The following is a 16515-nucleotide window of genomic DNA, read 5'->3' on the forward strand; positions in this document are numbered from 1 at the left end:
TTTTTTTTTTTTTTTTTTTTTTTAGAGTCAGAGAAGTTTCTAACCCAGGGCCAAACCAACAGTCTGAATTATGAATTTGGAGGTTACAGAGCACGGGGCTGCACGTGAAGTGGGAGGAAATGAAGACACCCTTGGTTGTTCTATTTTTAGCACGCGACTATCTCACTCATCGAGATTAAATGATAACCATGGGAGCTGGAAGAAGGTGCAGCCCTAGAACTTATAAAAGGTCCCAACTCAGTCCCCGACTACAATGTGTATCTTAAGGGGGTTGCTTCCTTCCAGCAAGTGGAGATCTGACCACTGTCGCTCTTTTCCTATGCACAGGTAGGAAGTGCGTGGAAACAGGAGACTGAGCGGCTCAGTACTCAGAAGGTTCTAAGCATCCATTGCCAACATACAAGCTGCTTCCAGCACACAAATCAAACGCTCTCTTGGCCTCTTCCATCCAGCTTCTCAGCAGTCAGTTCCACACCCCACCCACATTGTTCTGTTCTCTGGACCTTGGCCTGTGGCTCCCTGGAGTATGCTTTGACTGTGCAGGTGAGTGCCTGGGCCCCCATGGCAGCCTTTGACAGTTTGGGGGAGCTCTGAGGCACGATGTTGCTCCCTAACTCTCATGCCATCAAGAGGAAACCATACCAGGAAGAACTGTGCTGGATTCTCAGTCTTGCTGACTCCTTCTACCCTGTTCAACTTCTCTAAAATCGGTCTCTCCCCTGGGGACACCTTCTGTGCACATCCTATGCACAGGGCTTCCCCTTGGGCTTGTTTCTGGGGAACCAGCTTAAAATAGATTCACTGTCTCCTGACAGTTATTAAATGCTCCCCAGGTGAGGGCCTGCTCACACTTGCTGTGCGCGCCAAGTCCCCAGGATGAACTTCATCCTGGCCAGCCTTGACATCACATGTTCTCTGCAGTTAATTTCCATATTCGATAAAGTCACAGAATATTGGGACTGGAAAAATACAAAACCTCATATAATGCAGGTTCCCACTGGTTGCTGGGTTCTTTTTTTCTTTTCAATTCTTGATTTAAAAAAAATGATTTATTTTACATACCAACCATGGTTTCCCCCCCTTCCAGGTTGCTGGATTCTGTGCATAAACAGCTTACACACGCTTCTCTTGGAATACCCACTGTGACAGAGACTCATTGCTGAGACAGCCTGTCACACCTGGCAGGCTTCCCAAGGTTCTCCCAGAAGAGCTGACCCTTCTTCCCAAAGCCTCTTTCTTTGATCTAGGATATATATCACTGAAGACATTTCAGGTGGTTCTGGTCAACTTCCTAACTTCCTGCTTGGGTGGCAGCTCCTTATCTTATCTCTTAGAATGTTCTCGTGTTCTTTCCACAGGTTAGAGTACTTCAGAACCACTGAAACAAAAGATGGCTACTTCTTCTCTGGGTGTCACATAGCCATTCGTGTAGACATATGCTTCTTTAGCTTACTGGGGCTACCACGTGACTCTGGTTGCCAATCTTTATAAAATCCCCTTGCTTTCAACCATGCTGTTTTCATGGTCATATTTTGCACTCATATTAGGGTTTCTTTATTCTTATCAAAATTAATTTGATCATTTCATGTTATTGTATTAGATTGTGCAACCTGCCTTTCTTCTTCTCTAGCAATGGGTTTAAGCAAACTCTGGGTACTAGAGTTGGACCCTTACTCTTAGGCTCAAAGACTTTCAGGCATGAACCTTCATTCATCATGTCTTGTTTGTGGCACAGCAAGGACCTGGCAGTGGGGAGGATGCTCAGACATAGGCACAAAGTCTCCCTTTCCTTTGGAAAATAGAGAGATCTTGCTGATGTAACTCTAGGCCTGGCTCCTTGCCAGACACTAATTCAAACTGTTTGTTCTAAAAGATAATTTTCCAATTACTGTGAGCATCACAGTTACGTGAGTACCTCAGTGACCTGCAGAGTGACCTAAGAGGTAACTAACTTACCTCCTCCTACAAGGATGCATCCCAACACGGATAAACGGATTATCCCTGTATATGGACTCAGACCAGCCAACCCTTTCGAGGCTGTTTGCTAAAGCCACAAGATCACAGTACTCATGCCTACTTTTGTATCTGACGGTAATGATGGGCTCTTTGCTTCCCATATGGGCTTTCCTGGACCTCTGGCTTGGACAACCTTGTACAAAGATAATTCATCCCTGCATATGGGGTGTGTGCTGTGTTGTGCATGTAGAACATTGCCACTCACAAGTTCAAGGCGTCTTCCCAGTAGGGGTATGTGGAAGGTGTGCATGGAAGCTCAGACAAGCACAGCAGTGGGGACCCCACCGCAGCTCACTGTGTGCCCCATGCACAGTCAGCCTCCCAGAGTTGTCTGGAGCCTCGCTCTCTGCAGCAGTCTCATCTTGAGGACCAGACGAGAGTACAAACCCACACTCACCTGGGATTGGCCTATCACCGGGATGCCATTATTCAACTTCAGCATCCCGTTCACCCCGTCTCTGTACAATAACACCGTGTTCCAGGCCCCAAGTTTGATTTTGGTCTCACTTATGATGATAGCGGTCCCAGTTCCACAGTTAAACCTGGCAGAGGGCAGGGGGTCGAAAGGAAGAGTCTAGAATAAACCAGTTTATGTTTTCAGTCTCCACATCATCACGTCCAGGATAGACTCCTCTCTTTGGTTTTGGGATGAGTGTGTGTGTGTGTGTGTGTGTGTGTGTGTGTGTAGTGTGCATATGTGTAGGTCAAAGGTTGACACTGGGTATTTTTCTCAATTGCTTTCCACCTGATCTTTTGATACAGGGTCTTTCGCTTATTTGGGACCTCATCATTTTTCTAGACATGCTAGCCATGTCTGCCTCTGTCACATCCCTATAGTGACAGATGCTGTGGTCACAGTGACATTTTTCTATGGGTGCTGGGGATGCAAACTCAGGTCTCCATGCTTCTAGAGTAGGCACTTTGCTGACTGAGCCATCTCCCCCCACCCCCAGCCCCTCCATTGGTTTCGAGACAGAGTCTTACTCTGTGCTCCAAGCGCCTGGAACTCACTGTGTCATCCTGGCAATGACCCTGCGTCTCCAGCCTCCAGAGTGCTGGGATTGCAAGCATGAGGTACTTCATCTGGATAACAGTTAGGAGTTAATCGCCCAGAGTTGTTTCTGTGGCTATTGAGAGCCACATAACTCTACAAGAAGAGCTGGGTCTTTCTTCTCTCTAATGGCCCTGGTCTCCTTACTGCTGATCTAAGGCCTAAGAGGCTTTATGTATGGGGCCTTATTAACTGTGGCCTCATCTCTCAGCCACTCAGGAGTAGATGGAGTACAGAACCCTTGTCTCTTCTCCAGAGACAGCCAGATGCCCAAAGTCAATGTGAGCACCATGAATCTGAGCACAGGAAGGGTCAAGGCTGATGCCTGTCATTTATCCACAGACATTACGTGACCTCACTTTGCTTCCTGGAAAATCAAAGGTTAACTAAAAGCAGTTTCCAAAGTATCTGGTAGGGGGACAGGTAATGACCAGGGTACAGGAGGCAAGGCAGGGTTCAGCTCAAACCCAGAGAAGTCATGAGAGGTTTAGGCCTCCATCAGTCCTTGGGAGTCTGTGGCCCCTCCCTGTCCCCCATAGCTGTCAGCCTTCTTGTCTCAAGGAGACTCTGAGAAGATTCTGCCTTCTACTTGAACTTCAGGGAAGAGAGGTCTTGGCCTTTGCCAAACTGCCACGATCCCATAGTGGCACGCCTAACTGGCATCAGAATAAGTGAATGAGGCAACAACATTCCAATACTCCAACTTCAAAGGTTAGCCCGCCATCCCAGCTGTCTAGGACTTGAGAAACTGACCCCGGCTCACCATTCCTTTAGTGACTGGAATCTACTTGTATGAGCTGGATTGCGTACGACACATGTGGTAGAATTTTTAAACCTACAGGACTTAGTGCAAGAGTTACCTGAAGTGGAGGGAGCCCTGGATGAGAGCCAGGGACATGAAGTCGTCTCTGCCGTTATCGTTCTCCCCACAGTAGAGCAGTAAGCCATCCTCTGCCTCTGCCTGTGGGCACACGAGTAAAAGCCACGTGAACCGTGACCACACCTTCTCCCTCATCTGTAAACACTTACGAAGACAAAACATGAATGGTCCCCTCTGCCATCCTACTAATGCAAGCCCTTGGACTCTGGGGAGTTCCTACGTACCCAGGTTGGTTTTACATTTAAAAATAACAGTGGTGTTAGTGTATGAGGAGAAGCTCTGAGGTGAGGAAGGCCCATATCCGACCTGCGCTTTGCTTGACTTTGTGGGTCCACCTGCAAAACTTCCAGAAAAGTCTGTGTCCTAACGCCCTGGGCACAGACTCCTCTGCTTGTGTTCACCAATTTCTGCTCTCACTGATGAGTATTCTGTTTCTAATGTGCCCTTTCTACTCTTTCTCTCGACCCGGGAAGCACATATGTTTGCTCCTTTCCTTCTATCTAACGAGTACGAACAATCCACTGGGTAGTCATACTGGGTGTGTTAGCTGACGGACAGGCTACCTCCCAGACAGTTAAGACTGTTGGGACCAATTGAGTCCTGGTTTTCTGCTGTTCTTTCCTGTCTAGAGCCTTCTAATTGAAGTTACTAGAAGCTGTGCCTAGCCTAGAGGATCAGAGGTTGGGATTTTCACCTGTTGGCCATTGACTGCAGGGTATTTAAGCCTCCATGGTGCTATTAAAGGGGGCGTTTGGGTACGAGTGTTAGAAGGTCTTTGTGTCGGTCTGTCTCTGCGTGTGTATTCTCAACCTCCAGCCCTTTGCCCGAAGCTCGCGAACTGGGTTCTAGCGCATAGAGTGCGGGGGGGGGGGGGCTGCGGTGTGCGGCATAAGACCATAACAAGGGGTACAGGTTTCCAGACCCCTGGCCCTTTCACATCATCAAAGATACTCAAAGAATCACATCAAGTTTAAGATGCTAGTCAGATACCCATCTTTAGATGATTGGAACCAGAGCGATGGCTCTGAAGGGGCTTGGGGAATGGAACACTTAGTTAGTCTTGAAATCCGCCCACTGCATCATCCTGGAAGTAACATTCTCACTGGGAACCCAGTCTTCCAAAGTTCATGACAAGCACCGTCCCCTCCCCACCCCAGCAGTATACTTGAAAATTGTGACTGTACCTAACCCTTGCTGGATTTTGTGGCTGATTGCAGGTCAGACTTGGCATGCCATATTTTTGTGTGTTGTCCCCTCTTCCCTCTCTTCCTCTGATGTGCAATCAGATGAGTTCAATAGATACTCATCACAGGACAGCTCCACTTACCCTGAATTCCAGAGTGATCCGAAACGTCTGGTAAGAGTTCTTCAGAGGCTCAAAGGTTAAGTAGGAGTGACCAAAAAACTGAGGATACTGAATAAAGATATCTGAGAGAAAAAAAAACACAATGTGACAAGGTGATCTCGTCTCATTCTTTCTGAAGCAGAAATCAACAGGCACCATTGTCTGCTTATCACCCAGCAAAACCCTCGTCCAATCAGCCACAGTCAGCTTCCTTCCCATCTCCCTTTCTCTGCCTTTCACACCGACTACTCTTGGGATCAAGGAGTTTCTGAAATTCTTCAGAAAAAACTGGGTTTGGGAGATCGGTATCTGCTTCCCGGAAAAGAAAGGAACAGCTTGAGGTCCAACACCACTCATTTCCACTCTGAGCTTCTGCAGTCCTCAAGCATCAGCCCTCTCTGTCCTCCTGGGTGTCCTGGCTATTTTGATAGAAATGTAACAAGGGCAGAGTCCACATCCCTGGTTCTACAGATAATTTTACAATAACTGCTCCAAAGGACCTCACACTGGACACACAAAGAAACAGGCTACCACATCAGAGAGGCAATGAAAGATGCTTCTTACTTTGCCTGGGGGAGCTAAATAGAAGGCTCAGCAGTTAAGAGCCTGCTCCTCCACAGGTCCTGAGTTCAAGTCCCAACAAACACATGGTTGTAGCTCACAACTATCTGTAATGAGATCTGGTGTCCTCTTAAGGAAGAGACCATGAAACCCAATATGGACAAGTTCAACAGGACTGTCACATACGGGCTGCCCATGCCCGCTTCAGCGTTGCCAGGGAATAAATTAATTATTATTTACATAGAGAAAAGGCTTATGTCACAAAGAGGACTAGAAGGTGCTGTGTTTGTATCGCACAACCGTCTACAGGACTCTACAGGTTTAGCCATGCTGTTTACCCCCTTTCCAGGGCTTACCTTCTGAGCAGCCCTCGCCTTTTTTGCCCAGGCTGCAGTGACAACGTGATCCCCCCCAGATGTAGTCATTGACACAGAAGCTGTCACCCGGGCAGGGTGTCTCATCACAAAATGTGTCAAAGTGCCTTGACGTCACGGCCACATTATTACCCTTCCGCTGGGCAGCGGTGTGTGGGATGGCCACTGTAGTTTCAGGGAGAGACGCTGAGGTAGGTTGTGCAAGCCTGGAACCCATCTCTGGGCTGGAGAGAAACGTCTTCTTAGATTCCATCCCATTCCCAGTTTTGGTAGCAGAAAGTGGTTTAACCTAAGTTAGAGAGGAAAGGACTTAGTATAAACGGGAAGTCGTCTTTATATTGGATAAATGCAGTTATTGAATCACAGGCTTATTGTTAACGTCCAAAACCCCCAGGAGATCAGTAAGACAGAAGCATGACCCCAGTTTTATAGAAAAAGACTTTGAAACTCAGAGAGTTTAAGCATCTTGTCCTGTACTAGTCAAAAAATCCTGGTGTGGTAAAGCTGATATTCTACAATCTATTCTTACTAAACTATCACAAATTGCATGGCTTTGTTAAGGAATCATTCATTTTCTTTTCTTTCTTTCTTTCTTTTTTTTTCTTTTGATTTTCAAGACAGGGTTTCTCTGTAGCTTTTTTTGGTTCCTGTCCTGGAACTAGCTCTTCTAGACCAGGCTGGCCTCGAACTCACAGAGATCCGCCTGCCTCTGCCTCCTGAGTGCTGGGAATAAAGGCGTGTGCCACCACCGCCCGGCTTATTCATTTTCTTATACTGTCTCATTTTACAAAATTCTGTGGGTGGTAAATCTATATTTTTTTGGTAGTTTATGAAGCTGGTTGTAGACAGAGGTTTCTCATAGGATATCAGCCTGCTAGGAAACTCCCTAGTGCTAATTTATGTGCCGTACCCGCCACCCCCAGCTTATAGTCAGAGGAAAAAAATCCTTGCAGAGAGCACACGGGCCCAATTCAATCTGAAGTTCCATGTCCACGCCCTGTGGCTAAGCTGCTGCGGTCAGTAGGGAAGCAAAGCACATTGGAGGTGACAGCAGAGGAGTGGGTACCTCCTCCATGGACACATCCAGATTCAGATCGTCTTCAGATCCGTCATCATCTTCGGTCACTCCCATGCTGGTGATATACCGAGGTCCATAGCGGCCACTTCCGGTCTCCTCAGGGCCTTCGCAAAGAAAAGCATGTGTCCTGTCACCTTATGCCTTCTGTGTCCCAACTTTCTTCTTTCATTATTTTCTTAAATAATTAATTTTATTTTATGCGCACTGGAGTGAGGATGTCAGAGTCCCTGGAACCGCAGTTACATACAGGTGTGAGTTGCCAGGTGTGGGTGCTGGGACTCAAACCAGGGTCCTCTGGAAGAGTAGTGAGTGCCCTTAACTGCTGAGCCGTTTCTCTAACCCCTTCTTCTTTAATTATTAAACTTTCAAATTACTTTATGAAATCTGCCACTTTCTTACATGTCTGGCCTTAGACTTTGCACTCATTTCCCTCCTCACGCCCTCCTGACCGCCTCCACCTTCTACCCAGACCGCAAAACATTTACTAAGCAATCGGTTGAGACTCAGACCCTCTGCCGTGTTCCAAACGCCCTGCCTCTCACAGGCTCCATATTACTCCCCAGCTCATGCTAACTGAGAAGAAAATAAATAAACACAAATAGAACCAGACCCTGCATAACTCCAAGAAGCCTGGGATGGAATCCTACCGCTCTTCTCTCCTGACTGTGGTGGGGGACGGCATTCCTTCCTCCATCTCATATTCTCGAAGCTTCCACCAATTTTGTCTTCCACTGAGTGTAGGATGATGTACATGCTATGCTACTGATAAGAATTCTCCAAGTAGCCCCGGGTTGCTATAATTAAAGCGCGTAACTTATCTCTTTCTACTTGGCCCTTGGTTAATTAAGGAAAGAGAACATTAAATAGCAGCCATTTATTAGGGCCATAATAGTCTAACCACAAACAGAATGCAAAACAAATTCTGGGTTATTCCACATTAAGGAAAAAGAAATGATACAATACAAATGTTTCTTGGTCAATCAAACGATGCCCTTTCCTTTATGAAGTCCATATATGTTTGTGTTTAGGAAGACATGGTTTTTCTGTACATTGTTTCTCTTATGATCAATGATATTGAATTGGAAAAATCTCTCGGTCTTGTGAGATAGGCACAAGAATCTGTTGCTGGGCAAGTCATTTAATCTTGTTAGATCTTGTGATTCTGAACAAAATGAGGGTTTGAGAGATAGCTCAGTCACGGAAGTGCTTACTATATGAGTGTGAGGGCCTGAGTTTAGTTTCTAAAACCTATATAGGAAAGGTCAGAAATGGTGGTGACCCCTTGTAGTTCAGGTACTGGGAAGATAGATCCCTGGGTCTCACTGGGCAGTCAATCAAGCCAACTCCGTGAACTAGAGGCTCTAGAGAGAGAGACCCTATCTCAACAAATGGGATGAACCTGAATAATGACACCTGAGGCTGTCCTCTGGCAGGCACACAGACAGACAGACAGACAGACACACAAACACACGTGCACATGCATGCATGCACACCTCCCCCACATAAAATGAGTGATGAGATTAGATTTCATGACTGTTGAGTTCCTCAGTTGCTTTGACACTAAAATTCACACTGCTGGTGCAGACATGCTACAGACGTCTGCACATAGGCCAAAGTTTGGGAAAGAAACAACTAGAAGGTTTTACTTACAAGGATGAAAAGCGTCTGGTAAGACCTCACGTGCTCTGAGAATCAGAGCTTTGTGTTTACAATTCTAAGCTTCCATGAATCCCTGTCTTATCACTACCAGAATCACTTGGTACAGGGGCCTCAGGGGAACCTGTCATAACAGTTCAGCTCAAGGAAGCCCCAGTGGGGATGCTTGCTCTCCACCCTTGAAGGTTCCTTTGGGAAGATGAAATCAAAACTAAGAAGTATAGGGTTCTTGTCCAAGTTTTCCATTTCTACAGAGTGGAGGTTGGGATCAAGCTGCATTTGGCCCACACTTCATAACTGGGAGATTCTGGGAGGGAGGAGGAACTGGGGTAAACTTGGTTCCTCATTACCCTTTCTTCACTAGGTCTAGAAGAAAATATTAGTCACGGTAGGTAGAACTGCCACAAATGGCCAAGCTTCCCAAGCAGGCTATCACACATTCCACACCAGGCAGGAGGTCCTAGCAAACCCACCTTGACTCTCAGAAAAACATAGCCTTTTAACTTAGCATCCTTATCAGACATAAGGATGCCTCTCTGCTAATGGCATTGACTTACCTCTAATAGATTCTAAAAGTGGGCAAAGAGAAAAGGGGCTGTTAATTGATGCCTAAAAACCACTCTGCTGCCACTGGAACAAGAATGACTTGAGAGAAAAGGCTTATCAGTAAATTAACCCTTGGCGTCCACTGACAGTCAATCTACGGGTGCTCAAGTCCCTTATATAAAATGGTGCAGTATGCACACACTCTTTACGAACACAGTCTTGTATGTTTTAAACCACAGCCGGATTCTGTATAGTGCCTAATTTGGTGGAAATGTTGCAGAAATATTGCTGTGTTGCTCTTTCCCCTCCTGGAAGGGGGAAAGCAGAGAATAACAAATAAGATTCAGGAAGTAGCCAAAGATGAAAGCACCCAGGAAGCTACGAAAGTTCCAGAGACAATGAGACAACTGAGAGACAATGGGTTATGGAAAGAAGCTGGGGCATTTCAATACAAACACAGAAGGGGAGTCTAGTTAGGTGGAAAATGACAGATTAGAGCTACAGCCTGAATCCCTTCAAAGTCCCCCCAAGACCTTTCGTAGTTTGGTTTCGAAAGTCAGAACCTTGACCGCGTTCCAATTTATTCATCTTCCCCTTGCACCATCCAAACTGGTTCTTCTTTCAGATTTTGTGACCTTTCTGATTAGGAGATACATGTTTTTGCACCAACAGGAAGGATCCAGGGGGTAAGCAGAGCAAGGGGGGCTTTATGGCATGGGAAAGGGTAAGCCTACAATGCTGGCATGTGTAGTCTTGTCCCCACAGTCAGGGCTGGGACTTGGTGTATACATAGATCAAATCATGACATTGTACTCCTTAACTGCATGCAATGATTATACATCAACTTATAAAAAGATACCTAACAAAAATAAATCAATTTTAAAAACACTTGATGACCAAGGGAAAGAAAATACACCCAAAGATGGGCTGAATAAAGTAACATTTCAGCCAGAAATGAGCCTTTCATCTAGACGCAAGTGGGCAAAAGATTTGCTGTCTAAAAAACAAGTCTAGGAATCGAGAGGATGGTTTCTGTGCAGGTAAGAAGTAGTGTAAGTGCGGAAACAGGTAGGCCCAGAAAGGATGATCTAAATAGTGCATGACATAGTATACATGGTATAGTAAATGGAGCCTCTACCTTCTGAAAGACTGGATGAAAAGAAATTAAGGTACCTTGAGGGGCTGGGAGATGGCTCAGTCCATAAGGTACTTGCTGAACAAACCTAGAACCTAAGTCCCATTCCTAGAAGCCACATTAAAAAAATAATGCTGTATCTGGCGGTACAAGCTTGCAAAGCTAGTGCTGGGGAGGCAAAGCTTGCTGACCAACCTGCTGGGTGAGCACCGAGATCACTGAAAGACCTTAGGCCAAGAAAGAAGATGGACAACGCCCGAGGATGACACCTGAGGCTGCCATCTGGCCTTCACACATACTTGCAACTATGTGTGCCCACGTATGCAAATGCAGAGATACACAAATACACTCATGCGTGAGCATGCACCTATACACACCCTCACATGCAGCCTAAGGTGTCTTTAAACTGGTGGCAATCCTCAGGGTTAGCCTCCCAAGTACTGGGCTTACCGAAGAGATGCAAAACACCCGACTGCATGCCTCATCTTGGCATGATTTTATCCCCTGTATCTGTTTGATTTATTATCATTCTATTATATACACAGAGAGAGTTGTTAGAACCATCAACTTGAACTGTGGTAAAGGACACAAGCCTGGTCTTTAACAGCACAGTGGATTTGGTGGTGTTCTCTGAGACCCACCCGAGGGACCGGCGGAGTGATCTAAGGAGCAGCTTCATCTCAATGCTTCTGATTTTTAAGCGTTTTCTTTCTTTTGAGTTGAACAGATCTGCCTGCGGTCAGCTACACTGCAAATTGACACCTTTAATTTTTAACAAGAACCGGTAAAAGGGAATCTAGCCATGCAAACTATAATTTTTTTCATGTACAATAAAACCACTTTGAAACTTGCTATTCATTGCTATACGCAAAATTTTGCAAGTTCTTCTCAATTTATTCTCTGGGTTGAATAGAAAACTTCAAATTTAGTGATATTCAGAGCATAGTCTCACTCAGAAGCCAGGCTGTAGCTCAAGATGGCCTCAAACTCATGGCAATCCTCCTGCATTAGCCTCCCAAGTGCGGGAATTACAGGGAGAGCCAAACTGCCTGGTTGCACACCTCATCTTGGTGTGGCCTTTACTTGCTGTAGCGATTTGGTTTATTATCATTGCATCACACTTTAGATTTAGTGTGTGCGTATGTACGTTTGCTTGCACTTGCATGTGTGGAGGCAGAGACTCATTTTGGGTATCTTCTTTGTTCGTTCTCCACCTTATTTTTTTGAACCAGGTCCCCTCACTGGAGCTGTAGTTAGCCATTTTGGTAGACTATCTGGCCAGCAAGGTCCTGGTAGCCACCTGTCTGTCTCCCAATGCTATGGTCCTAGTTCTGTGTAGTTGCAGCTGGCTTTCCCAATGGATGCTAAATGTCTGAACTCAGGTCCTTTTGTTGTACAGGAAGTACTTTGCACAATGGGCCATAATCCCAGCCCTTACACTAAACTCCTTTTATCTTTGAGATTATAAAATTACATCATTTTCCCTTTCTTCTCCCTCCAAAGTCTCTCTTATATCCCTCCTTTCTCTCTTTCAAATTCACGACTTCTTCTTTCATTAATTGTAATATAATGCATGCAATATATACATATATATATTTCTAAATATATCCTTCTCTGTCTGTATAATGTTACTTTAATGTATGTTTTCAGGGCTAATCATTTGGTAGTAGATAACTAATTGGTGTGTTCTTCCTTGGAGAAAATTATTTCTTCCATTTTCAGCATTCCTTAGTAGCCCATAATCCTTTCTGTACACGTATAGGGGACAGAGGAGCCCATGAAACCTCAGCCTTATATTAAAAATGTATATATTTCCTCAAAGCATTTCACACAGTGGTTAAGTATCAGTGAAATATCCCTTGACATCCACTGACAGTCAATCTACAGGTGCTCAAGTCCCTTATATAAAATGGTGCAGTATACACACACTCTTTACGAACACAGTCTTGTATGTTTTAAACCACAGTCTGTATAGTGCCTAATTCGGCTGAAATGTTACAGAAATGTTTCTGTCTTGCTCTGATGTTATATAGCTCTTTCCCCTCCTGGAAGGGGAAAAGCAGAGAGTAATAAATAAGATTCAGAAAGTAGCCAAAGGTTAAAGCACCCAGGAAGAGCCGAAAGTTCCAGTGCCCACAGGGCCTCCCTCCGAGGCTGTATAAGCAGGGGGATGGTGAAGGAAGAGTGATTCTTCAGGGGAGCTTCCCACAAGTTGTGCGTGGAAGTCCAGGGCCAAAGCTTTGGGAGTGGTCACCCAGGTATCTGCCTTTGAATTGGCCACACTTGTGTAAAGAACCCTGCATGCACACTCCTATACAGCTCACTGGTTCACTAAATCAGCCTTGGACGAAATCTTTTCTTTTGCGGGGTGGGGGGTGGGAGGGAGTCTGTCTAGATGCCCCACTCAGGTGAGTAAACAATTGTTCCCTTCTCATCCTCTCACAAGGATGGTCACACAACATTTGAAAACTATGGCAAGAAAACCAAGTCTTTACGTGTTTAGCATAGACACAATTTTCCCCAAATATTTCCCAAGTACTGCTGGTTGAGTCTACAGTTACAGAATCTGTGGATTCTAAAGGCCGCATGTGCATTCAAATTCCTTGAATAAACCCAAGTTTATCTGACAATAAACAAGAAGAAGCTGTCATCTTGGTGGAACAGGGTGGTGGCCGCTAAGCTGGGAGAGCCCTGGCTGCAGCCTTCATTCGCAGGGGCACACTTCTCTGTGTGTGCCAGCGGAGTTAGTTTTACACTAGGGAAGAGGTCTGGCTCAAAGCCTCTCTCTGATCCATAATTGTACTCAACTGTGATTGAAAACTCCAGACAGTCCGTGACCAGCCTCTCTCTGGGTCATGAGATTAATCTGCACCCAAGGAAACTTTAAAAAAAAAAAGAAAGAGAAAATAGAAACAAGAGTAATCTGCTCTCATGTTCAGATAAGTATTGGCATATTGATTAAAGCAAGACTGAGCCAGAGAGGAACTCAAGGTGCGGCTGAGGGTTTCTGAGTCTGGACCATAGCACAATCACCACCACCAGAAAGAAAATCATGAACCGCCAAGACAGAGAACTCATTGTCTGAATAACAAACAGAATCCATCCCAAGTTGCTTTCTGGTGGAAGAATTTCTGCGTTGTTTTGAAATGTTCGTCCTGAGAAAATATGAGGAAAGAGGATGTGGAAACAATCTACGCAGCAGAGTCTGATGTGGCTGGAACACGGGCTGTTTAAAGATGAGGTGGAAGGGACCTTCATGGTAGTGAGGGGCACGGATTTACATTAGCTGGTCTGGGGCTGGTCTCTATCCTCACCCTTGGGGTTCCTAGACCCTCTTGCCTCCTAACAATGTCCAAGTATACTCTCTCCTTAATGATGCACCAAAGAACCCTCTCCAGCAGGGTCCCACGCTCTTCATGCCTGCCCTCTTGGGGAAAACCAACTCCACTGCCCTGCTCTGTGCTCCAGGGTATGTTGACCGACAAACACGGGCATTTAAGGTGTTCTAGATACATCTAATCACTGGACTTGACCATATACTCTTGGCTCAAAGGCTGCCTCAGCCTCCTCCAAACGTCATTTGTCAAAAATAAGTGTGCGTGACATTCACAGACAAAGCTAATGCCCCCTTCCTTTAAGCCTTTAGAGCTACTATAACTAATATATAGTTTCCCCCAAATTCTACTCAATTCCCTGGTATACTTGATCCAATAATATTCAAGCTACAGATTACAGTACCTTAGAGGGTTATAAAAATAGTTCAGTGGGCCATAAGCAATATTTTTAAAAATTGAGTCAAATGATGTAAGAATATAAAGTTTTGGGTTCAGCAAGGGTGAATTTAGCACCACTAAACACGCCCCCCACACATTTCTTTACTTTTATTTTTAATTATATGTATGTGTATACATATATATGTGTGTGTGTGTATGTGTGAGAGATGTGTGTATGTGCATGTGTGACTTTGTGTGTGCATGCACGTGCATGCGTGTGTATGCGTGTGCGGAGGCCAGAAGCAGGTGTTTATTAACCTCTCTCAGATTCATAACTCACACTTAGAGTCCAGTATAAGACTGCACAGTGTCTTCCACCTTCCCATAAGAATACAGCTGGGGCGGGTGAAGTTTGCAGAGGAACACTGTGTGCGCTTGAGTCAGGAAGTGTTCCTGCACACGCTGAGGTGGAAATGGAATCCCAGCACTCCTGCCTAAAGGAAGTAACTAAAGAAGCAACCCAGAAAACTGGTAAGGAGAGTCTGTGCTTAGGACTATAGATGTGACAGACGGCCCCATAGCTCCGAAAGGAGCCAGTGGATGATGGATGGGAAGCTCAGGATCAGTTGATGAGAACAAACTTGTGCATACAAGTTGGGTTCTGCAGCAGGAGCCGTCAGGACACGTTAGGAGTGTGTTAGTGACCGGTAGGTTTGGAGCCGGACTTACAACCTGGTGCTGTCGAGGTACTTTATCTCAAATCTTTCCCCCAGCATGTATCATTGCAGACGCATTACTTATGGACTATAACAGTATATTATTAATTTTATTTTTCATTTCCTGGCGAAAGCAGAGTCTCCCACGTGTAAACTCCACACCTGCAGGAACTTGGATTATATTGCTTATATTGTCAATACCCCGGCACCCAGACAGTGCCCGACATTAAGCGGCATTAAATACACAGCTTTAGAATTACATGAAGGAGAGGTCAAACAGGCAAAATAATTATCATGGACTAAATGCTATACTTTCTTGAGTAAAAGGAGTTTTAGGGTGGCTTTAACTGGTGGTGATGCATGAAGAATGGGGTGATGATGGTCTGTGATTATTAGATTTTATCCTGCTTATAGCTGTTCTAATGCATTATTTCCACTGTTTCAACACTTGCTAAACATGACAATCTTTAGTATATTTTACTGTAAGAAGAAAAACACCACTGATTTCTTTGTATCATTAAGACAGACTGCAGTCTTGTGAGCTTTTCTTTTAAAATAAAAGCCAAAATATAGATTTGTTGTTCTCTTCTGCTGTGGCTGGAACTAGCTAAGCCTAGAAGAATCTCACCACCAGGGCAAGCTAACGGACCGCCCCTATTAGTCCTTATTCAATTCAGGCTACTCAGACGTTCCTGGCTCATCCTGTTCTGGAAGTCCGTGAGCTATCGCCACCTGCTGGATAACTTGCAAACTACCGCCACCTGCCGGAGGACGCCCTCCGGAACTGTTGGTGGTCCTATCCTAAATTTGGGGAGTCTCATAGTCCCCTACCGACCTCTGCAATGCAGTGGCAATCAAGTGGTCAAAACTTTAATGGGAGAAGCAGTTCGCTGGGTCAAAATGGAGATACAGTCAGATTTTTTGAACTGTGTTCTGTGCTGGAGTTGAAGCTCAGCGTGGCACTAGCCCGCGTTTACGACAAGCATGCACTTAGGTCCACAAACCTGCTGACTCGGTTTCCCAAAGATTTGGGGAAAAGAATTTAGTAAAGGAACATGGATTAGTTTACAGTTTGTCATCCTGAGCCGAGTGGGTGGTGATCTAATTTCCTCCTCGCCAGGACTGTGCTCATCTAGATTCTAATTCACAGAAAGCCATGAGACGGAGGACAGAACTTGTGTGAATTTAGCTACGAGAGACGCCAGTGGGACTTCACCTGGGGGTTGGGAGTGGGCAGAACATTCTCTCTCTTCTTTGACACAGCATCAATTTTCTTTTTCAAGTTCAGAAGGAAGAAACTGTCCTAACCTCCCCCAGCCCTTCTCCTCAGTTTTTCGTAAGTATGCACCACGCCGAGGGCCTCATTATGCGTTTTCTTTGCTCTTACTGGTTCCTTTCTCCACTCCTCCTTCCTGTCTGTCCTTCTCTGCTTTTATGTTACAGG

At 45.3% G+C, this 16515-nt stretch overlaps 1 protein-coding gene across 3 annotated transcripts in view; it reads right to left on the reverse strand.

The window, feature by feature from the left end:
- Positions 1-16515, reverse strand: part of Egflam (EGF like, fibronectin type III and laminin G domains) — a 162847-nt gene that overhangs the window by 39664 nt on the left and 106668 nt on the right. For 2 of the 3 annotated variants that reach the window (XM_050139063.1, XM_050139062.1), the window contains exons 7-11: positions 7294-7409; positions 6210-6516; positions 5275-5375; positions 3928-4028; positions 2414-2558 (exon numbers count right to left, since the gene is read on the reverse strand). In XM_050139063.1, coding sequence (XP_049995020.1) covers positions 2414-2558; positions 3928-4028; positions 5275-5375; positions 6210-6516; positions 7294-7409 — 770 coding nt within the window. The remainder of the gene's footprint in view (positions 1-2413; positions 2559-3927; positions 4029-5274; positions 5376-6209; positions 6517-7293; positions 7410-16515) is intronic. The other variant, XM_050139064.1, reaches the window with a different exon arrangement.

The sequence above is a fragment of the Alexandromys fortis genome, unplaced genomic scaffold (assembly GCF_014885135.2).
Source record: "Alexandromys fortis isolate MF-2015 unplaced genomic scaffold, M_Fortis_MF-2015_v1.1 scaffold_37, whole genome shotgun sequence".
Taxonomy (NCBI): Eukaryota; Metazoa; Chordata; class Mammalia; order Rodentia; family Cricetidae; genus Alexandromys; species Alexandromys fortis.